Source organism: Diaphorina citri, unplaced genomic scaffold (assembly GCF_000475195.1).
Source record: "Diaphorina citri unplaced genomic scaffold, Diaci psyllid genome assembly version 1.1 scaffold130, whole genome shotgun sequence".
Taxonomy (NCBI): Eukaryota; Metazoa; Arthropoda; class Insecta; order Hemiptera; family Psyllidae; genus Diaphorina; species Diaphorina citri.
In genome coordinates, this window is record NW_007377567.1 from 156,460 (window position 1) to 182,327 (window position 25,868).

At 37.5% G+C, this 25,868-nt stretch overlaps 1 protein-coding gene and 2 long non-coding RNA genes across 3 annotated transcripts in view; 1 reads left to right on the top strand and 2 right to left on the bottom strand.

Annotated features, from left to right (window-relative positions):
• Window positions 1-23,844, top strand: part of LOC103524987 — a 33,122-nt gene extending 9,278 nt beyond the window's left edge. The window contains exons 12-14 of the mRNA XM_017449821.2: window positions 22,270-22,518; window positions 22,967-23,083; window positions 23,469-23,844. Of these exons, the coding sequence (XP_017305310.2) occupies window positions 22,270-22,518; window positions 22,967-23,083; window positions 23,469-23,723 (621 nt within the window). The 3' untranslated portion in view covers window positions 23,724-23,844. The remainder of the gene's footprint in view (window positions 1-22,269; window positions 22,519-22,966; window positions 23,084-23,468) is intronic.
• LOC113465585 lies at window positions 1,313-2,150 on the bottom strand. Its single transcript, XR_003390246.1, has 2 exons — window positions 1,889-2,150; window positions 1,313-1,447 (listed from the first exon to the last, which is right to left on the bottom strand). It is a non-coding gene; the product is annotated as an uncharacterized LOC113465585 (long non-coding RNA).
• Window positions 23,845-24,273: 429 nt separating the features above from the next.
• Window positions 24,274-25,810, bottom strand: LOC113465587. The gene is made up of 2 exons (XR_003390248.1): window positions 24,648-25,810; window positions 24,274-24,477 (listed from the first exon to the last, which is right to left on the bottom strand). It is a non-coding gene; the product is annotated as an uncharacterized LOC113465587 (long non-coding RNA).
• Between the last annotated feature and the right edge of the window lie 58 nt (window positions 25,811-25,868).

A 25,868-nucleotide genomic window follows, 5' to 3' on the forward strand; every position in this document is an offset into this window, starting at 1 on the left:
GTTCTTGGAACGTCTGGCTTTCCTCCTATCCTGTCATTCTTCTCTGTTCGATTTTGGGACGATAAGACCTTAGATGTTACAGTTCCCTCTATCAAACCTCTAAAAAAAGCTGTGTAAGATGAAATACCTAGTCTTTTTGTAATTTTTCGGTCTACACATTCACACATCCTGGGGGATGAAGGTTAACACGAAAACGGATGGGGATAGTAATATTAAAACATAATCTTCCCAAGATCGAAGAAAATTAGCTCACGAAGTGACAATAAAAAGAAGCACGAGGCTGAAAAAAACTTCTAACGTTGGACTCCATGGGAACAAAATGAAAAACCTTCGACCTCGCCGGGAATCGAACCAGGGACCAGCCAACTGTGATACCCAATTGACCAAGAATGTCTCACCGGAATAGAAGGAATTTTGCAAAGTGTTAAGCATACATAAAATGCTTGTTACAAATATCGTTCCCCAGATCCCCAGTTATTACACCTAGACAAATTTCATGATTTGACTCGGACTGGTACGACCAACCACCAGATCCCAAGTCCAACGCGTTAACCACTGCACCACTGAGGTTACCAACCGGAATACTTACCATGTTTTCTTTTGCTCTTCTTCTTCCCACTCTCCTCCTCTTCCAACACCAGGATTTCATCCTCTATCTTCTTCGCCTCCTCTTTCAGTTTCATCTTCTCACTTATCCGCGAACTTTTTCTCCTCCCCTCGTCTCCCGAGGGTGTGAGCGTGGGAGGGGGAAGAGGAGAGAGAGGGGGTTTGGATTTCCGTTTGGATTTGGGCGTGCTTGGTGGGGTGTGGATTTGAACTTCTACCTGTAATGGGAGAGAAAATTAATATAATATGGGGAAGAAAACTAAGAATGGGAGGGAAAAATAAGATAAGAAGGGGAAGAAATAAAACTAAAGTCAGGAACTGTACAATAGTGGTGTATCTTCCAGAAACCTAAAAATTTAGATGGGGGAGGATCACTCACTACCTGCTGTCTTTGTTTATGCCCAGGACAGAAACTTTTTTGAAGTGATCTATAATTTTATTTACGTAACAAGCCCTGCTGATTGCTGGGTTACGTACTTGCTTTGACAGTGTTTCAAACAGACAAGCGTTCTTATCAGTCTCAGTGGGTGGTAGGTACCTAAATAAAAGAAAGTTTAAAACGACTGTTACTGAAGTAAAAAAAAAAATAAATGAAAAAAAAAAAAAAAAAAAAAAAAAATTACTTTTAAAAAGACACCCTGTTAATCAAACCAATGGATTGACACTGATACTTGCCAACTTACCTTAAAGCCAAGTTGATTGGCCAGGGCATACACAGTGCAAGTTTTACCACATCCAGATGGACCAATCAGAATAGCCGTATTGTGTCTGTTATCAAACTGGCTGGAACTATCATTGTCATCTATGAAATCTGCATCCTCATCACTACTGTCCTTGTATACTGAGGAATAGAATAGAATCGAATCGAATCGAATCAATATAGAATTCAATAAAATAGAATCGAATGAAATAGAATGCACAGAAAATCAAAGCACAATGGGTACTATTTTAATGTGAGTTATTACTTTTTGTGTGCAAAGGTCTACTTCTTAGTGGACATATGTATGGGTACTTTTTTTGGTGCAAATGGGTACCTACTTTTATTGTGCAAATGTTTTATTTTTATTTATATATTTATTTACTTTTAGCCCAAACGGGTACTTTTCTGCGAGGTATTTTTCTGAGCCCAAATTGCTACCTGGAGGGCTACTTGTCCCAGAAGTACATGTCTAAGTATACAAAAACACCCTCAAAGTCAAGACTAAGTACCAGAAAGTCTTGAGGGTTATAAACACAAACATTCTGAAATAAAAGGCTTTGGGTCTCCTAATTAAGCACTTACAGGGTGGTCGTTGGGCACGTTTCTGCGTTTCCAGCCAGGCTCGCAACGTCTCCACACTAGTACGGTTACCCAGTATGTCTTGCTCAGTTTCTGGCTTGTACTTTTCACTCCATACAAGTAACTGGGTGCATGAGTCTTGATTTGTAAGCTGAGATGATGGATCTTGATCTTTCTCTTCTGTTCGGGGGGTGGAGAGAGAGGCCTCTACTTTTCGGTAGAGAGAGGTATGTTCTATGGAAGGAACCTGGGAATCAGGACAGAAAGGGTTAAAAAGTCGGCTTGATTTATTTATTTATTTTTTCAGAGCAATTGAAAGTGTAAAAAAATCGGTCTTCCTTAAAGAGGCCTGATAGAGGGAACTATAACAACGGAGGCCTTACGGTTCCGAAATTGAAAATTGACGAGAGAGGATAGGAGAAAGCCAGCCGTTCCAAGAACGAACCTTATCTGTTTAGGATAAATCGTGGCCCCGGATGGTGGTCGAGCCCTAGCGCTTACAGGGTAGACGCGCTATCTTTAAACCTATCTAGGCTGACTCAGAGGTTAACAAACATTTTAACGCGAGATTCGAGACCCGGCTGTTATTGAATTTGAATCACCCTCCAATGGCCTCCAAGCTAACTACGTTGGCTCGGCCCATTTTTTACTAGTTAATACGTTGTTGATATTGAAGTTTGTAAAATACCTAAAAGTTTTTTTTTTTTTTTTTTTTTTTTATAATCTCCCTTTTATAGGTAATCAAGTTTTATTATCATCACAGCCATTTATTATTTTTAGGTACCTAATTACAAAAGAAGCTAAAATTCGTTTTTTACAAGTATCCCTGGGCCCTGTTAGCAGAAGGTACGGTTCGGCCGTTATTCCGGACCTAAGTTCCGCCATTTAGGCCTATACAGGGAAAAAGCCCAAAAAGAACTAGCGCTTCTTTTGGGACCAAGACTGTCGTAATATTGCATAATATTGTAATAAATAGATTGAATTTCTCACCTGCAATTGATCAATATTCAAATATTCCGTAATAGAAATGACAATATCCGCAGCCAGTTGTAGATTGGAAGTTTCAATATGCATCGTGTTTTCTTCGTAGCTGAGCAGCAAAGTGGAACTATCGCGTAAGGACTTGAGAGCTACAAACCATTTGTTCTTCTTCTCAATAGTTCGACCGGACATCATTGGAGGTATGATGAACTTCTGACACAGCCACATCTCTATCTGTAACGAAGAGGGGAAATAACACTCGAAAACTGGGTTCGATGCCCACCATCGACAAAAAAAACCTAACCCTGAGAGCACAGTAATCAAACTCTCAAATAAATGAGGATAGAATTCCGTACCTCGGCTGGGATTGAACCCACGCCTTCTTGATTGCCAGGCGACCGACCGTCTTGACTTCCAAACACCGAGAATCTCCTCCAATAATACAATTCAAAGCCTCAGTAGATTTTTTCCTAGAACTTGCGTCTTCTCGCTTAAGAGAATTCAAGGGGTAAAGGGACTTTTTAGTCTCTTACGAGCAGGATAAACAAGGTAGGGATATTTTCATTTATTTTTCACTGACTTTCAACCGGGAGATGTTGCATTTGAATACCGGCCGGTGCGGAAATTTTCTGATCCAACTTTTCCGTTCTTGGATAGGCATGGATGCAAAAGAATGTGCCTTGAAGTAATGCAAAAGCAATCTTAAAAAAAGGATATTTTTTTCCTTACCCTCTGGGCTCGCTCATTGAGTGTGAAGCTCACACAGTTAACTCTCACAAGGTCTTCAGGTGGGGTACAAGATGTGATGATGAACATTGAAAATTGAGGCAGCTGCTTGGTTAACTCAAACACGTGAAATTGTTCACTCTCTGCTGAGATACCTACGAAGGCCTGAAAAGGAATGAATATTAATTTAAAGAACTTTGGAAATGTTGGTTAATTTTATAGAAGTTTCTGTGTAGTGGATTAATTTCACTTCCGGCAGTCAGCCTAGTTAGTTTGGTTGGTGGCGCGTCTGCCTTCTAAGTGCTAGGCCACGGGTTCAATCCCCGCCCGGGGCGGATTTTATTCTGAACGGATAATATTCGGTCTCGGAACGGCTGGCTTTCTCTGTTTTCCTTCTCTCTTCGATTTCAGGACGATAAGACCTTAGCGGTTACAGTTCCCTCTATCAAACCTCTTGAGAAAAAAAAGTCACTTCCGGCAGCAATCGAACCCGTGACCTAGCGCTTACAAGGCGTGCAACCTTTTAAGCTAGCTCGACAGGGAAGCTTACCTTAATATGAACATCTAACGGGGTTTCTTTAGGAGGTACTAATTGAACATGCAGTCTATTTTGAACTTTATTCACAGGCGCATCTCCTTATTCTCCTATCCTATCTCCTTATTTCTACAATTTCGGGATAGATCTCGCTCGGATGTTACAGTTCCTTTTATCTTTTATCAAACCTCTTTATAAATGAAAAAACAGAGATCTCAAGTTAAGTAAAACCATGTAAAAATACCGAGATGATACCTTGGACTTTTTTTAATTTTGGCTGAAATAACTGAAGTTTATCCCTAACAGATGAGGTTCTCGGAACAGCTGGCTTTCTCCTATCCTATCTCCTTATTTCTACAATTTCGGGATAGATCTCGCTCGGATGTTACAGTTCCTTTTATCTTTTAACAAACATCAAACCTCTTTATAAATGAAAAAACAGAGATCTCAAGTTAAGTAAAACCATGTAAAAATACCGAGATGATACCTTGGACTTTTTTTACTTCTATTGGAGTTAATGTAGGCACTTTTTTGTACGATGAATTTTAATTTTGCCTTGGTGTGTTTTTTGTCTTTCGTAAATTAAATTGAGTCTTTAACATGGTCTGTGTAAAGGTCATTAAGAAATCAGTTCAAGCTTTGAGAAGATTTAGTGTGACGTTAGTGTTTGTGGATTCGCTTGGCAAGTGAGTTTGGTGTATTGGACGTTTTTTAATACATCATCTGGATTCTAGTGGATATCTGTTTGGTAGGTTTGTGTGTGTTTTTGTCATTTTTTGTGGTACGAGGACAAGTGAGGACCTCTGTGTGTTGATTTTGAAATGTCACGCTCAGTTCATGTGCTTATCAGATGGGGAGTTTTAAGTGACCGAGATATACGGCTATTGTTGAAGACCATTTTTCTTTCCTAAAGAACCCGTAGATAACTTTTTAGCTAAATCCCCTTTAGCAGGGTTTATATGCGACCCGGAAAAGTCATGGAATCTGAAAATCGGTCAAAAAGTCATGGAAAGTCGTGAAAATTTAAAGAAAACTTGGAAGAGTCATGGAATTTGCCACCCGGTCAAAAATTTAAAATATTTAAATTAAATATCAAGTATTTCCGAAAAACGGCCTGCGGCGCATTCCCCCCTCACATTCCTTGGGGTTCTGCATATTGCATATTTTATTTAAATGAAGGGGTAATCTTGCTGATTTTCAAGTACCTCCGCCCCCTAATTTTCTGGAAAAAGTCATGGAATAGTCACGGAATTTCATTCCGGAAAAAGCGTATAAATATAAACCCTGTTTATGGGATGTTTATCTTCTCGTTTTTTCGTCACTTTTTATCTGCTGAGTTTAACTTCAGTGATCCATCGGGAACTAGTGCAGTCAACGTGCTATCGCCGCCTGGCGTTTTATGTCTTCACGAAAATTCAATAAAACGGTCGAATTTTTACGACTCCAAAAAAAAAAGAAAAAAAAAAAAAAACACCCGTAAAAAATTAATGATTAAGGTGTTATTACACGAACATTATTATTCATAATCGATGTGGTTCTAGCCGTTTTAGAGGAAAAATGGAAGCGATATCGTCGATCACTTGATCATTATTGGTTCATTAATAGGACGTAGCAATTTTGTTCCTATAAGCGAACTGCTAATACATACATAGTATGTTCAACTTACGTGCCCAAGTTCAGATTACTATAGGTACTTGTGCTTGTATGTACTTATTAACTAACTACCCAAGAAGAAAGAAAGTCTATTGGCACAAGAAATAAGGGAGACGCAATCTTTATTTTGAACACTTGATTTTTTGTGTTCAAAGCTTTGCAGCTTACACTTATATTTGCGTTCTTTCTAAACTCAAATAATACAATGATTAAAGATTACAATAAGAAACCCCTTACAGAAACTGGAGGCTCCTATAGTAAAATATAATGAAAGGTAGAAAAAACCCCTTTCAAAAAGAGCAGGTTTGTTTACTAAGTGTGTGAGTGGGCGGTACCATTGCTGGGTGTGGTATTCATTTATTTTTAAATTCTCAATCCGTCTTGTGGATAGTTTTATTTCTACAACTCTCCGAGAAGAAAGTTGTTCCTTAGCATGTTTCTTGGTATTTCGAGTTGAACTCTCGGGTATGTCCTTGAGATGTTTTTAGCAAAATGGTTCTCCTCTTTCCAGCCCAAGGTCATCATTGGTGACGTAGAAATGTCTTCGGGGACCAAGACTGACTGAATTCTTATCCCCTCTTCCGAGATTTTACCCAAGAAGAAAGTTGTTCCTTAGCATGTTTCTTGGTATTTCGAGTTGAACTCTCGGTTATGTCCTTGAGATGTTTTTAGCAAAATGGTTCTCCTCTTCCCAGCCCAAGGTCATCATTGGTGACGTAGAAATGTCTTCGGGGACCAAGACTGACTGAATTCTTATCCCCTCTTCCGAGATTTTACCCCTCTTGCCTCCCCACTTAGAGTTGTTCTTAAGGTTAATTTATAGTTTTACTTTATTCATAACGTATATTATGCTTTATTCATAAAACTGTGTAATTATGTGCTGCTAATACCACATGTTTTGGTCTAAGACGTAGTAGACTGGTGAACGTGGCTGTGTTTTTTTTCATATGAAACAGTTGAATCAATTGCATAAAACATATCAATGACTGATGAATGTTTTTTTTATTTTCAGTATAGATTTGTTCCGCTCAAAATGTTTGCATGGCTTAACTGCATTTTGGACAGAATGTTGCAGAACTGCATTTTGGACAGAATGAGTTACATAAAGTTCCATTTGTTAATTCTATACCTAATTGATATTATTGAAATACGGCCATATCTAATTATTCCATTCTCCTCCTCTCTTCTGATCCGCAGGTTACAAATACATCATCGACACCATGGTGTCGGTACCTAGGTAGGTACCTACTTTTACTTGTCTATGCCAATCCATGAAGAAGCATGGATGATGGAAATTAGTGCCCTACACGCCCTACACTTGAATTTAGACCACGCTACGCCACTGGTTACTAAATTTTGAGACCCGCCGCGCCGAGCCGTGGCTGAAGGGTTTGGATATAAATCACCAATCAAAATGGTGAATGTAGTCTTGTTTACGCTTCAATTTTTACTAGCCCTTTACATTTTATTCACTGGCTTTTGACCTCCGTGAAGTTGTGGAAGTCAAAATACGATTGAAATTTATTTCAAATTAAAAATGGAAAATGAGCTATAAAATAATTCTTTAATTGTACTTGTAATGTTTTAAATAGATTTTATAAATTTATTTCATTGATTTTAACATTTTTAAAATTATTTTAAAATTAATGGATGGTCGTAGAGTAAAACGTGGTTGGCTTTGACTTCGGCCAAATTTTTTAATCAAAACAAAACAAAACACAGCCATATTGATTCGCTTTTGCCGAGTACTTTGACTTGTGCACATGTGGTCTTATTTGAACTTAAATGTTAGAATTTCTGGAAAAGTGCGTAATAAATTGAATAGATTTTTAACTCGAAAAGTTCTCCTGAAGCTGCTCTTTCTTTTGAGATATAAAACGTAAGTCTACCCCTTGGAATACATTTTCTATGCATGTTTAAAGTTTATCATGGTTTTTGTTTATGAAAGGTGAACGAGCTGTTACTGACATTCGATGCCTGTGAAGGAATTTGCACGACATGAGTGTGTTGATAGCTTGATAGTGTAGAAATTCATATTCAACGAATTCAATTTCCTTCTAATCAGGCGTAAATAGTCACATTTTCCGCGTTTGGCTTTCGAAAACTTCCAGGGAAAATTCCGACGCTTTCTTTTTCCATATGTTTACATTTTGAAGCTGATAGGTACATGTACATGTACCTACATCCTCTTGCTCCTCGACATCATGTCTTTTATTTCGAATGTTCTGGATTCCGAGTTACAGGGTATTGTGACAGATGCTGATAGGTACATGTACCTACATCCTCTTGCTCCTCGACATCATGTCTTTTATTTCGAATGTTCTGGATTCCGAGTTACAGGGTATTGTGACAGACCTTTAGGGAATGGTTGGTCTCTAAACTTTGGCATATTGTTGGACATTAATTCCTTATATTGTTTTTAAAATGTTAACTCCTTAACATTAATTTTATTATCAAACAAACTCGAAATCCAGGGAGGTTCAAAAAGAGATAACAATTTAAATGTGATGCTTGATGTAGACTTGTAGAGGTACAATTTGATTTGAGACAAAAGTGTAGTACCTTTTATTGCATGTATTTCTGATTATCAATCTACCTTAAAATAGCTTTCATCTTCTGAATATTATTATTATTATTTTATGCCATTATCTGCCAGATGGTAACTACTACCTGTTGAACATACACCTGTGGAAACCAATGCTAGTTCCTACAGCATAGCTACCTACTGGTGGTACCTATCTAAAAAAGAAAAAAAAAAAACAAAAGTTGGAGTATTTCTAGCCTCAAGGACCATGGTTGTTCTTTGCTACTAAAAGGCGGTACCTACCTTGAAAAATGGGTTTTTTAATATCTAGGTACAATGGTACATGGGTACTTCAATAATTATAGTTCATTGGCAAAGTGGGTTCTTTGATCCTGAACCCAAACAAAAACAATCCATTTCCATACAATCTACTCTCAATATTGATTTAAATTTGTTTACAAAATAAAAGTTTTTTTTAAAAAATAAGACTCACAACCGCTGCACCGGTTGATCAACCAATCCACCAAATGACAAAATAAAAGTTTTTTTTACTAAACGCTTGATTGTGACTGTCCACCAAACTAAACGTTTAGCTCTTGAGATCCACCACCTCCTCGAGCTGGTTGATTCGATTGGTGACGCACTTTTTTTTGTGGTGACGCACTTTTTTGTTTATTTTCAAGTTTTCAACGAGTTTTATAAAAATATAAAGCTATAACATTAAGGTTGGGCTAGTAAAAGATCCAAATTTTTTGAAATGATAAAAATTGAGTTTTTTTTATCCACCAATCCACCAGTGTTACATCAACCGGTGGACTCTAGCCGGTGCAGCGGTTGTGGATCTTATTTTGAAAAAAAAAAAAAAAAACTTTTGGATAGGTACTGCAATAGCATGAACTTGATCAACATCCTAGTACAAACCTCACTATTCCGTTTGGGCAACCTAGACAAAAAGAGCCCCCCCCCCCCCTACTCTTTCTCCTTACTATACTATTGCCCCTCTCTTTCATATTTCCAAGTCCTAAATATTTGCCTCTGGCACTACCTTACCTTTCACATTGACTGTCTTGAGTACAAGCTCTCTTGCCTTGGTCTCTCTCTCTCTCTCTCTCTCTCTCTCTCCCCCCCTCTCTCCCTCTCTCTCTCTCTCTCTCTCTCTCTCTCTCTCTCTCTCTCTCTCTCTCTCTCTCTCTCTCTCTCTTCGTGTTTTTTTTTCACATGCTCGGTACTTGCTTTGGTTGTTGTTTCCGTCTTTTTTTCTCAGGTTCTTTGGGTATTTATTGTTGATTACCAGGTACCAATAGTTCTTGTTGGTTCTTTATTGTGTGTTTTGGCTCAGTACTTCTGGTGTTTGTGGCTCTGCTCTCTGTCCATCTTGCACAAATATGTATTAACTTTATCATGTATGATGACTTGATTTTGACGCTGAGATAGGAGTAGATTTGCTGTTTGTTTGGCTCATTTGAAGTTTATCTTGCATTGACAAAATGAGTTTGTTGAAGTTACGTGAAAAACCATGGGACTATGTTTCGTGTTCATATATGTAGGCCGGGCGGCGCTTCGAACTCTCGACGTTCGCGCGCCTCCCGGCATGCTTGATAAAAGAGCTCCTTCCAGTAAACTGTGCTAAAAGGAACCGAGGAAAAAAAAGTAAAAATCAGGTTGTGAAAAAGTAGGTCTCAAAAAATCTATTGATTGGATTGACAGACCGAGGGAATTTTTTGTTGATTTTCATCAAAATAATGATGACTCAATGAGAGTAATGTTTTTTTTTTTCAATGACTGACTGACTTGATAATGTTTTGTGTCAATAATGTTAATGTTTCTTCTATTGAATAGTGAATTGATAAAATATAAATGACGAGTAATAATACTAATAATGAGTACAACAATGAGGTGGATTTAGGGAGCACAGAGCACCTGTTCATGATGAATACATATTGGTGCTTCTGAAGTTCTGAACAGCTGTGCTGATCAGTCTGTGTGAGGAACTGCTAATTTGGGGAGGATTTTTTTTCCCCCCCAATGCTTTTTTTAAGAGGTTTGACAGAGGGAACTGTAACTGCTATGGTCTTATCGTCCCGAAATTGAAGAGAGAAGGAAGACAGGATAGGAGTTCCTCTTGTCTGAAAAAGAGAGAGGAACAATTGAAATCTATTTAACGAACTGCTCTAATACAGAGTTGACATACAACACACTATACTTGTAAAATCAATCAGTTGAACTTTTTTTCTTTTCTTTTTTATTGCGAAGATTAAGTAAGAAATGGAATCCGCATAAAATTCTTCCTTGGATCAAAACTGTCTGAAGGCCCAGAAAAAAAAAATGAAACAGCTCAAGTGTTCATGTTTTTCAAGACTTGAGTTCGCCCGATATTTGACCCTAAATATTTAGGGTCAATTTTATGAAAAAGTTTAATTTAACTTGATAAGGAGAACCAAAAAGGCAGATATATTTTGCAGAACTTCAAAGAATATATCTGCCTTTTTGGTTCTCCTTATCAAGTTGACCCACAGAACTTATATATAATGACTGCTGAAACCCTCCAAGAGAAAAAGTTTTGTTAAGGATTAAGTTGTCCTCTAGGGGGAATTGAACCCCTGACCTGGGGCACACAAAGTGCGCTACCTTCCAAGGTACCTGACCCTAATAAATATAGAACTTACATGGTTATCACTCCAATTTCATAATTATCCACCAGGGACTATTGACTAGGAAGGTTTGTTCATGGAACAACCAATGGGTAAGTGACAGAACTCCGTAAGATATCTAAACACAACTATGATTAAAAAACACCTTAAAATCAGTTCTAGTTTAACATTTTGAGTAAAATAAAAGGGGTTTTCTCATCTTTTTCAAGTAAATTTTGCATTTTTCACTTTTTCGAAAATTTGGCGAAAAACACGAACGACGAAATGAAAATTTTCCCGGCAAAATTTTGTAAACAAACGGAAAAGTGTGACCAACTGCACAACTTGAACTGATAAGAGTTTTGAATTTCAAAATCGAATTAATTTGTCTATTAGTTATGTTAATTGCTGAAAACCAATATTTTGGATATTAGTACATATAGCCAAGAAGGTACAGAAACTTGATTTGCATTTCTTTTATGTCTAGAACTTTAAAAAAGGGAACTATAACAACAGAGCTATTATTGTCTAAAAATCAGAGGGGAGGACAGGGTAACAGATAGACAGCCATTCCTAGAATGGACCTTATCTGTTAAGGATTAAGTTGTCCTCTAGGGGGAATTGAACCCCTGACCTGGGGCATACAAAGCGCGCTACCTTCCAAGCTACCTGATCCTAATTAATAGAGCTTACTTGGTTTGATGACACAAGATATCACTCCAATTTCATATCCACCGGGTACTATTGACTAGGAACTAGGAAGGTTTGTTCATGGAACAACCAATGGGTAAGTGACAGAACCCCGTTAAATATCTAAACACAACTGTGATTAAAAAACACCTTAAAATCAGTTCTAGATTAACATTTTGAGTAAAATAAAAGGTAAAAGGGGTTTTCTCATTTTTTTTTTTTTTTTTCAAGTAAATTTTGCGTTTTTCACTTTTTCAAAAATTTGACGATGAACAGGTTTTTGTAAATTTGACGAAAACCACGAACGACGAAATGAAAATTTTCCCGGCAAAATTTTGTAAACAAATGGAAGTGTGACCAACTGCACAACTTGAACTGATAAGAGTTTTGAATTTCAAAATCGAATTAATTTGTCTATTAGTTATGTTAATTGCTGAGTGTGGTTGTTGTTCTTAGTATTTGTTATATGTTTTTAATTTTGATCCTAGTTGACTCATTTTTGATTTGTCTTCAATCTTTAACATCATTGTGTAGAATTTGCTGCAAGATGTCCAGTCTCGTGTTGACTTATTTTCCCACAATCGAAGAGAGAAGGAGAACAGTTTAGCAGGAAGCCAGCTATTCCGAGAACGAACCTTATCTGTTTCTGTTAAGGATAAAACTCGCCGCGGGCGAGAATCGAACTTGCGACCTAGCGCTTGCTAAAGTGGAACACCAAAGCAAGAATAGGTTAATCCATGTGAAGTGTTCATGTAGTAAGAAAGGTCACTTAACCCCTCCAATATCTGATACGACTTGACACTTGTACGATATTGATACATGCGTGTACTGTTGTGTGTGTGATTTCCTAATGAATTAGCCAAAATAGTTTGAATCTGGCTGAGATTATTGCCTCCTTGTGAGTTTACAGGGTGGCCGGAAGAACATTGATTTGAAAGTTTTTCTTTTTCCTCCAAGTGATTTATTTGTTAAATATGGGTACTTGCTTACCTTCTTTTATTTGTTAAATATGGGTACTTGCTTACCTTCTTTTATTTGTTAAATATGGGTACTTGCTTACCTTCTTACTTGGTTACTTACCTTTTGAGCGTTAAGTAGTGTCGTTTGTTAAACTGATTTTATGGGTATGGTACTCGTGAATTTTCTTTCGTTTTCAAATGTTGTGGAATTTGAAGTGGATCATTAAATGAAAGATAGGTAATTCTTTTCACTTTTTGGTTACTAAGTAGGTAGGTAGGTATCTATCATTGGTTATACAACTTAATTGCCTACAAATAGGATAGAAATAGAAAATGAGACAACTTGTAATTAGTAGGTTATCTGTCAAATCATCACCAAGGGGAAACTATTCAAGTAGTATTACTCTACTCTGGTCTACTCCCTGTTTCAAGTCCCCCCAGCCAGACCATATTACCCAATAGAATAATTATTCTAGGAATGTTGCACCCACCCTATCTATAATCCAAGTTAAGTGTTTTTGCCACCTTTAAATATAGTGGTGAATATTTTGTCATTCTCTCATTGGCTTTCCTGGCGCTGTGCAATGCTTTAATGAGTTTAATGGTAGGATTCTGACTTACTGTGAGGCCATTTCTTTTTCATCAGCTCATTTTAATTTCAAACTCCATATCCTCCAAATGTTGGCTTGATGTCTCATTTGTTGGCTTGATGTCTCATATGTTGGCTTGATATCTTATGTTGTGGGTGAGTTGAATGTCTTTGGAGACCCTGACATCTGTCCCTGTGCCAGACATCGGCCTTCAACCGTATCATTGGTGTGGTTGTATTTTACCCGAATGTGGACGATTACTAATTTGATGTGAGGTGGTGGTGGTGTTGTTGTGGTCTCATTACCGAAGCTAGAAGTTGTGCGAGAGTTACCACTGGTGAAGTGTGCCGAGTACCACGTGGTGTGAAGGTGAAGTGTAAGGGTTTATAGTGAAGTGTGGGGTTTTTTTTTTAGTGAAGTGTGAGGGGTTTTTCGTGAAGTGTGAGGGTTTTTCGTGAAGTGTGAAGGGACATCGAAGGTTTTGAAGTGACCCCTAGGGTGTGAAGTGTAGGAGTGCTTTCACCGGAGAGGAGTGCAAGATATTGAGCACGAGGGAACCAGGTAAGATTGTGTTAAATTAAAGGCGATTAATTTTGGCTTTTTTCGCTACAAAATAGAGAGCAAACAGAATATAGCATGTGCCAACGCTAACGGATGGAAAAAGTGTAAACATAATGTGGATTGTCATCGGATGAAAAGAGTTCTTGACTCTGACAGTATCGGTTTTCATTATTGCCATATTAACAAAATAGCTATTTGAAGCGCGATTTGATGCACAAATCTGACTTGAAAGCGAGATTTCCCCCCCTAAAAATGGTGTGTTTGAAATTTCTAGCACTCAAACAGAAGTTAATTGGTTTGGCTTTCTTGTTGTTCATTGATCAGATTGAACTAAGTCGAACCGTGATACAAATCTAACCAGCTTCCTCCTACAAATCTACGTATCATGTCAAATATGTATATGTAACACTGAACTTTGAACGATAATCTATATCGACGAGGAGAAAACCAGACACAGTCTCTGCGCTGCTATTGGTTTACATTCTGGTAGCTAAGGATTTGCTTAAAGTTACTCCGGTGCTGATAAAGTGGTTCTGGTTTTGATTACGTTTGAACTTTAAGGCTGGATGCACACGGCTCGGTTGATACCACAACAGGTTCCCCTCTCAAGCTCGGTACATAAATATGTTGATTATGCTGCGATATGTCGCCCAGTCTGGTCTTATATGACAAATCGTTCGGTGTGTAAGCAATTTTTGAGCGAATTTGAGGTCTAAATGAGCGAAATTTTATAATCAGCGGTAAATGCATCCATCAAGGTGGATCGTCATTAAATTTGCCCTTGGGAAATCACCCTCCCCTAAAGCTATTCATTATTAACTTTGTGTTGATTATGCTGCGATATGTCGCCCAGTCTGGTCTTATATGACAAATCGTTCCGTGTGTAAGCAATTTTTGAGCGAATTTGAGGTCTAAATGAGCGAAATTTTATAACAGCGGTAAATGCATCCATCAAGGTGGATCGTCATTAAATTTGCCCTTGGGAAATCACCCTCCCCTAAAGCTATTCATTATTAACTTTGATGTGAGATCCAATATTCTATAAGACTTTTTGAAACCTTCACCTGGTGATTCAGAAATTTCTCGGTAATTATTTTGCTAAATGATTAAGGGACACCATTGCCTGCACCCTCCGACCCGAACCCTTCCATCTGCAACTCGTAGAGGGTAAGTAGAACCCTAACCCTTCCTTGGAGGGTAAGTAGAACCCTAACCCTTCCATAGAGGGTAAGTAGTCCCTAATATCCGTTCCTGACCCTGGAAAAAGTCCCCTACATCACCCCGGACACCATAGAAAAATAAATGTGATCAGGTGGGCCAATAAATGGTACGGTTTTTAGGTGGGCGAATAAATGGTACACTTACCCTAGTTTGAATCTGGCTGAGATTATTGCCTCCTTGTGAGTTTACAGGGTGGCCGGAAAAACATTGATTTGGAAGTTTTTCTTTTTCCTTCAAGTGATTTATTTGTTAAATATGGGTACTTGCTTACCTTCTTACTTGGTTACTTACCTTTTGAGCGTTAAGTAGTGTCATTTTTTAAGCTGATTTTTTGGGTATGGTACTTACTCGTGAATTTTCTTTCGTTTTCAAATGTTGTGGAATTTGAAGTGGATCATTGGATGAAAGATAATTTTTTTCACTTTTTGGTTACTAAGTAGGTAGGTAGGTATCTACCAACAACTTAATTGCCTACAAATAGGATAGAAATAGAAAATGAGACAACTTGTAAGCACTGTAAGCAGTAGGTTATCTGTCAAATCATCACCAAGGGGAACCTATTTAAGTAGTATTACTCTACTCTGGTCTACACCCTGTTTAAAGTCCCCCCAGCCAGACCATATTACTCAATAGAATAATTATTTTAGGAATGTTGCACCCACCCTGTCTATAATCCAAGTTAAGTGTTTTTGCCACCTTTAAATATAGTGGTGAATATTTTGTCATTCTCTCATTGGCTTTCCTGGCGCTGTGCCCGCTGCGATATTGTCTCTGTTTATAATCCACGGCTACCTGGTATACTGGGAACTAGGCCACCTTGGACTCCCCCGTCTGGGGAGGGGTTGGGTGGTAGAAAACGTCTCGAACGTTGACCTCGTCAGGGATCATAAATTTATATTTATTTATTATTTTTTGTGGTGTGTGTGTGGTGGACCAGGAAGTGAAAATTTGATGGTTTTTTTTTTTTTTTTTTTTTTTTTTTTTTTTTTAGAGATTTGAGGGAACTTGAGAAAGCCTGGCGTTCCGAGAACTGATCTTGTCTGTTTCACATAAAATCCGCCCCCGGGTGTGAATCGAACCCGCGACCCAAGGTAGACGCGCTATCCTCCAATCTAACTAGACTGTAGTATTGTTAACAGTACTGCTGGTTCTGATTTTCCTCCTACTTAAAGAGACTTTGATAGCTTTTAGGGTAGAGTGTCGGCCGTGTAAGCGCTTGGTCGCGGGTTTGATTCCCGCTCCGGGGCAAACTTTATCAACATAAGGTTCGTTCTTGGAATAGCTGACTTTCTCCTATCCTGTCCTCTCTTGGATTTTGTAACGATAAGACCTCCCTTGATACAGTTCCCTTTTTTTCAAACCTCTTCAAAATAATAATGTGAACAAAATCATATGAATGTGCTCTTCAATTTCAATCAATACTTCGTCATCGAAGTATCCTTTATCCTGAGAATTTTTTTCCCGCCCGTACCTACACAACAATAATTATTGTTAATACCAACTTCCTTTATCCTCATATTCCTTATAGCAAGTCCTTATACTCTTTATCCATCTAGAAATCTAGCTATCTACCAATCTGATCAATTATATCTTTGTATATTTCTATTCTATTGTGTAATAGGATACAGCCAGACCGTATCAGGTGTATTATTACATTGTTGGATTGAAAAGAGTATGCTAAGTTGCATTTCACAGTGCAGTATTTTGATGAGAAGTACATTCATTGCTTCTGTATGTATTGGTTCACGATGCAGTTTTGAGGCCAGACCGTATCAGGTGTATTATTACATTGTTGGATTGAAAAGTGTATGCTAAGTTGCATTTCACAGTGCAGTATTTTGATGAGAAGTACATTCATTGCTTCTGTATGTATTGGTTCACGATGCAGTTTTGAGAAGTGCATTGCTGGCAACATCAGTATATGTGTGTGTTGATCCTGTTGGTTCATTATACCAGGTAGCATGGCTGGTACATATGTGTTATATCTGTATCACTGGTGTTTTCAGTAATGTTGATCCTGTTGGTTCATTATACCAGGTAGCATGGCTGGTACATATGTGTTATATCTGTATCACTGGTGTTTTCAGTAATTATGAAATGGTTATTGTAGAGTTATGAAATAGTTATAGATTTAATGGTCTGGCTCCAGTAGAGACATAGGTAGGTACCGTGTATTGTGAAATGTGGCTCTCTCTAGTCCTCTAGGTGTGATGTTTTTCTTAACATAATGTCGCTAACGTGTATTATAGGTAATTTATAATTTATGTGAGCAACCTCCGTGTCCTAGTGGTCGATAGACTTGGTCTGGCACGCCAGGAGGTCTGGGTGCAAGTGCTAACGTGTATTATAGTTATAGTTCGTATAGGTAATTTATAATTTATGTGAGCAACCTCCGTGTCCTAGTGGTCGATAGACTTGGTCTGGCACGCCAGGAGGTCTGGGTGCAAGTCCCGGCGAAGTTTCTTATTATTAAAAGAGGTTTTATCAGAGGGAACTGTTTTTCGATAGAGAAGGTCTTATCGTCCAGAAAGCGAAGAGAAGAAAAACAGAACAGGAGAATGCCGTTCCGAGAACGAACCTTATCTGTTGAGGACAAAATATTCCCCGGGCGGAAATCGAACCCTTGACCCAGCGCTTACAAGGCAGTCGCTCTGCCTTCCAAGCTAACTAGGCTGAAGTCTTGTTACCAGTCCAACCTTCTACCTCGGGTCTATTGGGGCTCATTTTCCTCGTACTTGAAAAAGCAAACCAGCCTTGTTCGCTATTAGGGTAGCGCGTCTGTCGATTATGTAGGTACCTATTTCATACAATCCCGTAATAGATGTATTGTATTCTACTCTTGAAAGAGAGTGTGATAGAGTAAGTAGTGAGTACATACCTAGAAGTAGAAAGATTAGAGTTTGTAGAGAACTTGAAAAGAGTGCAAAATATCAGACTTTAAGGAAGGGGAAGCCCCCCCCCCCCCCCCTTTCTCCTTACTATACTATTGCCCCTCTCTTTCATATTTCCAAGTCCTAAATATTTGCCTCTGGCACTACCTTACCTTTCACATTGACTGTCTTGAGTACAAGCTCTCTTGCCTTGGTCTCTCTCTCTCTCTCTCTCTCTCTCTATCTCTCTCTCTTCTCTCTCTCTTCGGTGAAAAAAAAAAAAAAAAAAAAAAAAAAAACAGTCCATTTATTCCATTACATTTTTCCCTCTCTACTCATTTGGCAACTCTTGCCACTTCAAAATAATTAAAACAGACTTTATCAGTTGCATCCTGTTGTTTAACCTTTTTGCATTGGTGATGTGTGAGGGACTGAGGGTTTTTTTGATAAGAGTTTTGTTTTAACCAATCAATAGAAAAAAAAATCAAAAAGGGGGAAAATATGTAAAATGTTGATAAGAAACATTCGTGTGTGTGATGTTTGAATGGCACATTTTTATTTGAACAAGTATTCTGAGGAGACGGTTTTTACACATGCTTGAATTTTTGTATAATGTGTGTTTTCTTGAGTTGTTTGAATATTATTAACTAGGTACCTATCTAACTTTAAATTTAATGTATACCTGTTGTAACCTAATTTCGTGAATTTGTTCAATCATTATCATTAAAATTGAAGCAATAATAATTATAAATTAGGACAGATACCTACATAATACCTAATCAAACATGTACTACTAAAGAGAAATAGATACCCAGACACCTACACAATCATTTTCTACTAAATACCTGCAAATCCTGAACTGTGAATAATTAATAAGCTAATTGGAAATACCTAATGCAAATTTTCAACAATTTCAACTTTCATTAATTATGATTCTGATTGATCAAGTGAATTGTGTATATTGCTGAAATATTATACATTGAAAGAGATATTTGTGTTCAAATTGGATTAGTAAGAAGCAATTGTGCTACTTGAAGTTTTGAATTTTGTGTGACAAGCAGGTGAGTGATAATCTCTCTATTTTTTAGATCTATCTTTCTTTTACAGCAGATACCTACAGAACCTTTATTGAAATCTGATAAATACAACATGTAGGTATGTACTCAGCCTAACCGGGCCCGCCGGGGCTTCCAACAATAGGCTCCTCGGCGAGTCCGGGGAAATGAGACCGAAGGCCCTGTATGAAGCGTATGACTTCAGTTCAAGTTTTTAATGTCTGTGTAGTTGAAGTGTAGGTAGTCAGGCCCAAAAACTGTATTTAATTACTTACATAGAGTCATTCGATTTATTGATTGCCAATTTGAGTTTATTATTATTATTTTATTTTTTTAATGATCACTCAATAATTCTGTTCAAACTCGATACCTGGTGGGAAAGACCTGAAAAAAGAAATTCAATGTTTTTCTAAGGACTTTAACGTCCTGGTAGAAGTGATAAGGATCTCTGGTGACGGGGGTTTTTACCTTCGGCTACCCGCCTCCTCACTTAAATCTCGTCCAGCCGGGAAAGTTGGCAGTTAGAGCCGGGAAAGTTAACAGTTAGAGCCGGGAAAGTTAGTAGTACGCGATTACCCATGTCCATGTCCACCATGCCCGCCGTTGTTTAACACGAGTGATTTGCCGTGAATTCCTCTTCGCTACACAAGTTACGTCTTCTCTCTATCTTGTTTACTAATTTCATTCATAAGATCATTCATTCATAAAGATTCTTCGTCATTCATATGTACCTATATCTAGTTTCTACAACCATTATCACTAGAAGTAGTAGTAGTTCTGTGTATCATGGTGTAAGCTCCATTCTTCCCGCTCATCGGAGTAGTATTTTTATTTTTTCTTGATGGTAATGTGGATGAAAGCTTTTATTTAATAAGGACCGAGAAACGGAAACTGATTGAGGAAAACAACTTTGGAGGGTCTCAATTCCATTTGAAAAGGATTGCAAAGAGATTTTACAAAACTTCGGTGGTTACTTTCTTTTTATTACCGTCTGTTTTTTTTTACTATAAGAGCTGTGAAAGGATGATTTGGCCCTATTCATATTCCAGCCTTCAACTTGTTCACTGATGCTACACGGCCTTGATCAGATATTTGGGCCTACTGATCTTTCAGAGTAGGTAACTAGGCACTAGGTCCTCCTTATGTTCAAGCCTTCAACTAGAACTAGCTCATGACTGCTACTTGGCCCTGAGCCTGAGACCTCAGGTACTTGGGCCTACTGATCACTAAGAAGAGGGAGGTACTAGGCCCTCCTTATATTCAACCGTTCAACTAGCTCATTGATGCTACTAAGCCCTGAGTCCTCAGGTACTTGGACCTACTGATCACTCAGAAGAGGGAGGTACTAGGCCATTCTTATATTCAACCGTTCAACTAGCTCTGACCATTCATCCTTTGAAACATGTCCTGTATAGTTCTGCCATTGGTTGAAACATTTCCTTTTGTACTGCTTCTTTTAACTTCATTAGTTAGAGAAGTATTTTTGGCATCATTTGAAACACTGCTCTTGGTCTTTCTCTCTTTCCTTTTGGATTTTGGTGTACCATTCTTCTCACGGTTGTTATCAGTTTTAGATGAGGCTACACTGTTGGATATCTCACTTTTTGGTGATGCACACAGCTTTGCATTTATTTTTGCTTTCAAATTTGAGAAATTTATCTCTGAAAGCAAATAATCAACAAAGGGACTGGGTTCAGCCTCTAAAGAAGTTGAGTCATGATCTGTAACATTTTTTTGGGTATTATTGACTTCTTTGTTAATGAGTAGTGCTGGTTCATTTTTAGATTCTGGATTGATAGCATCTATCAATTCAGGGGATTGTGAGGATAGTGACTTATCAGCAGAAGTGTTCAACCATTTCAGCAGAGGATTACTTGGTTTTGTCTCCACTTTGATCTTTTTACTTTTCCGCTGAACTTTCACCTCTGTATAATCCTCATCGTCATTTGGTTTGGACTTTCTTTTCCTCACTTTCTTTTTGTTTTCTAATTTGCCGTCAAAATCAACAGATTCTTCATCAGACATTGCACAGGGATTGATAGCGACAGGTGTAAGGATGTCACATCAACTGAAAATAGAACCAATATTTTGGATATTAGTACATACAGCCAAGAAGGTACAGAAACTTGATTTGCATTTCTTTTATTTCTATAACTTTAAAAAAGGGAACTATAACAACAGAGCTATTATTGTCTAAAAATCAGAGGGGAGGACAGGGTAACAGATAGACAGCCATTCCTATAATGTGTGTTTTCTTGAGTTGTTTGAATATTATTAACTAGGTACCTATCTAACTTTAAATTTAATGTATACCTGTTGTAACCTAATTTCGTGAATTTGTTCAATCATTATCATTAAAATTGAAGCAATAATAATTATAAATTAGGACAGATACCTACATAATACCTAATCAAACATGTACTACTAAAGAGAAATAGATACCCAGACACCTACACAATCATTTTCTACTAAATACCTGCAAATCCTGAACTGTGAATAATTAATAAGATAATTGGAAATACCTAATGCAAATTTTCAACAATTTCAACTTTTATTAATTAAAATTCTGATTGATTAAGTGAATTGTGTATATTGCTGAAATATTATACATTGAAAGAGATATTTGTGTTCAAATTGGATTAGTAAGAAGCAAACGTGCTACTTGAAGTTTTGAATTTTGTGTGACAAGCAGGTGAGTGAGAATCTCTCTATTTTTTAGATCTATCTTTCTTTTACAGCAGATACCTACAGAACCTTTATTGAAATCTGATAAATACAACATGTAGGTATTGTAGGTACAACAATGAGGTGGATTTAGGGAGCACAGAGCACCTGTTCATGATGAATATGAATACATATTGGTGCTTCTGAAGTTCTGAACAGCTGTGCTGATCAGTCTGTGTGAGGAACTGCTAATTTGGGGAGGATTTTTTTTGAAATTGCCACAATTAGTGTGTAATCATGTAATGGTTAAACGTATTATTATACTTCACTTCGAGGCAGGGCTGTACTCAGCTCACCATTCTCACCAAGGCACTAAACTAGAACATTCTTGAAATTTAAATTTTAGTGCCAAAACGACTGTAAACAAATAAACATTTTGCTCGTTGAAAAAATTGAAATTTAAAAGTGCGGCAAATTTTGAATTTTATCTTTATCCATCCGACTTGCGCATGTTGTCTGTGTCGTAGCATCCCCTCCCGTAGTATGCCTCTCAGCAGATGGGAGAGAAGAGACACAATACTTCCCATTGAGGTGCTGGGTCAACACAAGAACACCAGAAAGTATTCTCATTCATCATCCATCTTTCTACACTGGTAATGCCGCCACTGGTCGCTACTTGATTAAAATATTTCAATAATCTTATCCCACCTCGTTTTTTTTTCCAGCTGGACCCAAACAAAGAGGCAGGACAAGTGTGCAAGGAGCTGTGTTCCCGATTTGATCCCCCCACCCCTCCACACGACCTGTGTCTAATGGAAGTAGTATGTGGAGGTGATCTCACCCGCTCTCTCCACTATAAAGAGAAAGTTCTATCTGTGGTGGTGGAGTGGGGATATTGGGATGAGATGGATAGGAGAGATAATGCCTTGGTCCTATGTTCTAACCAGGAGTGGAGGAGTGAAATAGCACCCATGGTAAGTATCCAATTTTTGTCAGCGCTAGGTCGTGGGTTCGAATTCCACACGGGGCAAACATTATCCTAAAGAGATGCGGTTTGTTCTCGGAACGGCTGGATTCATCCTATCCTGTCGTCCTCTCTTTGAGTTCGGGACGATAAGACCTCCGTTGTTACAGTTCCCTCGATTAAACCCCTTAGGAGGGAACTTGGAAATCGCTCAATAATCACAACATGTAAAAGTGCTTATTTATACTGCTTCCATAGGACTGAGAAGTCCCTTTACTCCAGTAGCAGCTACTGCTATTATTGTGGTCAAATTCTCAAACAATGTTGAGGATAAAATTCCATAATCGGCTGGGATTGAACCCACGCTCTTCTGTTTACCAGGAGAGCGTCTTGACCACTACACCACTGAAGCAGGATGAATTTAGGGCGTCAACAACCTTTTTCCATTTGTGTTTCAGTTTCACTCGCTGGCAGTGTGTGGGGATTTGAAATATGCGGACCGCAAGTCCAAATCATTCAAGTCTTTCCTGTTTGAATTTAGTCAGTCCAAACTGTGTTACTATAAGGATAAGAAAGTAAGTAGACCCAGAGTAAAATATTGCAATAGTTCTTTCTAAGGAAATCGTCCCCAGTTGGTACACCTTCATAATTTGTATGACTAAACTTGGATCGCCAGATCTGAAGTCCAAGCGCACAATGCATTGACCACTAAGATTGATATTTGGTATACGTAGAGCGGCATAATATTAACTGCTAGCTGCTGGGGGAAAAGAGATTTTTTAGTCTTAAGGTGTGTCCAAAACTCCAAACATAGTCGTCCGGCCGTCGATCGACGAGGTGAAACTATGTTGTCGAGGCAGATTGGACGGTTCAGTTGACATTCGACTATGTGTGGACACACCTTTATACATCAGCTACCTATGGAACAGTATAATTAATCAGTTATTATCGTGTCCCCAGGGTTCCATACAACTGGACGAGTGGAGAATAGAAGACATCATCTGGTATCAAGGCTTTGAGAAGAAGAGAGACCCCCGTACTCGCTGGGCCCTCACGTTCATACCACGCCACAAACCTCAGCGAAGTAAAGAAGCGCCATGGTTTGGTAACACGATAGCTGGGACCAGTAAGGAAGAACAGTGTAAGTGGATGGCAGCCATGTTGTTTGGACAGTATGGCTCCTCGGATCTCTTGCCTAAAGTCGACCTGATGTGAGTTGTGTCTAAAGTCTCATCTTCCAACTTAAGGTCCGTTCCCACTTGTCGTGAGTTACATCAGATTTTTTCCCCGAATGTCCTATAGGCAATGTACATGTAAATGAGAGTGTTCCCACTACACACGACACGATTTTTTTCCGAACAAGTGGGAACGGACCTTTAATGTTTGATAGAGGGAACTGTAAATACTGAGGTCTTAACGTCCCGACTGGCTAAGCCTTGTCCAAGCTAATTAGGCTGGCTAAGTCTTGTCCAAGCTAACTAGACTGGCTAAGCCTTGTCCAAGCTAACTAGACTGGCTAAGCCTTGTCCAAGCTAATTAGGCAGGCTAAGTCTTGAGTTTTTATGCTGTCAGTTTTTAGCATTGAGTACTTAGATAGTTTTGTGTGTGAAGTTTGCTACTCGATTTCAAATACTCCCCCTTTGTTATCCAAAAGAAAAATTTAATTTTAATGTTTCAAAATTTATTTTAGCTTATAAAATTCTATGCAATATTTTGTTATTCTATTTTTTAAAAGATGACCCTTGTAAATAAACCTCAGATTTTATTTTATGATTTACACTTTTACTTTACATGTTACACAATACACAAATCAAGCCATACCTATTTACCCATCATATTGAAAAATATTAGACTTTGGTTAGACTGCGGGGGAAAGGGACTCAGTCCTGTTCTTGCAATCAAAACTAACCAAGGACACTTAAACATATCAAACCTCAAAGTACGTAGTACAATAGCACTCATTTTTATACTACGTAGATCATAGCATTCATTTTCATACAAACATGTTTTTATTTTTCCGTTATTATTGACGAAGCTCGAAAGATTTCCATTGTTAATAATAATCGTTGTTCAAATGTACCTACGCGTCAATGATACTATTGATTAGGTATTAGGAACTGTTAATTACTCTTACTTTACGAACGTAGATCATAGCATTCATTTTCATACAAACATATTTTTATTTTTTCGTTATTATTGACGAAGCTCGAAAGATTTCCATCGTTAATAATAATCGTTGTTCAAATGTACCTACGCGTCAATGATACTATTGATTAGGTATTAGGAACTGTTAATTACTCTTACTTTACGTTATTTTATTATTAGATTTTTATTCAAATTTTACATAGTATCGCTATTAAATTCGAGGAAAGAATAGTGCCTACAATTACATCATTTTGTGTTCGTATCAATGTGATTTGAATTTTGTCTTGCCATTTTTCTAAATTTTACAGGTAGTAGATTTTACAGGTTCTGTAAACTTATAACAAGCATTTACATATGTTCTTTTACTTTTAAGGGTGTGTGATTTTTTTCCTCCTTGTTTTATTTCTTCTTTCAGTAAGAACTAAACCATATACGATGCCCTTATCATACACTCTGTACTGAATAGGTCATTTGTATTCCTAAATTTAAGTGAAACCAATATTGTGATTTTTAAACCAAAATTCTAAATTTCCTTGTAGACTATTGAATTTGAAATTTTTATTCAATTCTTAACTTGATCTCCAGATTTTGTTTGGATTTTTTTTTCCACCTCTTAATAAATATCGATTAAAAAATATTGTGTGATAAAAAAATCATTGATTTTTCATTATTTTTAATAGGTACATAATTTACCCAACTATTGTAGGTACCTATTGAATAATGTGCATTATGTATTTTCTCTTATGTTTAGGCAAATAAGTTATGAAATCATATCCATTTTGTTTACTAGTTCATCTTTTTTTTCCTTTCTATTTTGATTTAATAGTTTATTTTTATCTTCAAATTATGCATTTTTCTATTAATAAGTACATATTGTACAAATAATATGGATTTTTTTTTTCTATTATTTTAAAATCTGTTTTTATGTGATGTTTTTACCTTGAAAATATATATTTAATTTTACTTTAGAGTTGCCAGTTTCAAAATTATTTCTCGTTATTTCAACAAAGTTTATTTAGGTAGATTGTCTGTCTCGCCATAGTTCAACACAAAGGAAATTTGCTCATTAAATTTTGGGCCCAGTTGAGCCTTTTATTTGTCATAATTTTTGACCAGAAGGAAATGTGTGGTGTTTACTTCAAATTGACAAGGAATTTTGGCAAGTACCTACCTTTCAGTTTTACTTCAGAGAATAGAAATTCCACTTAACCCTTG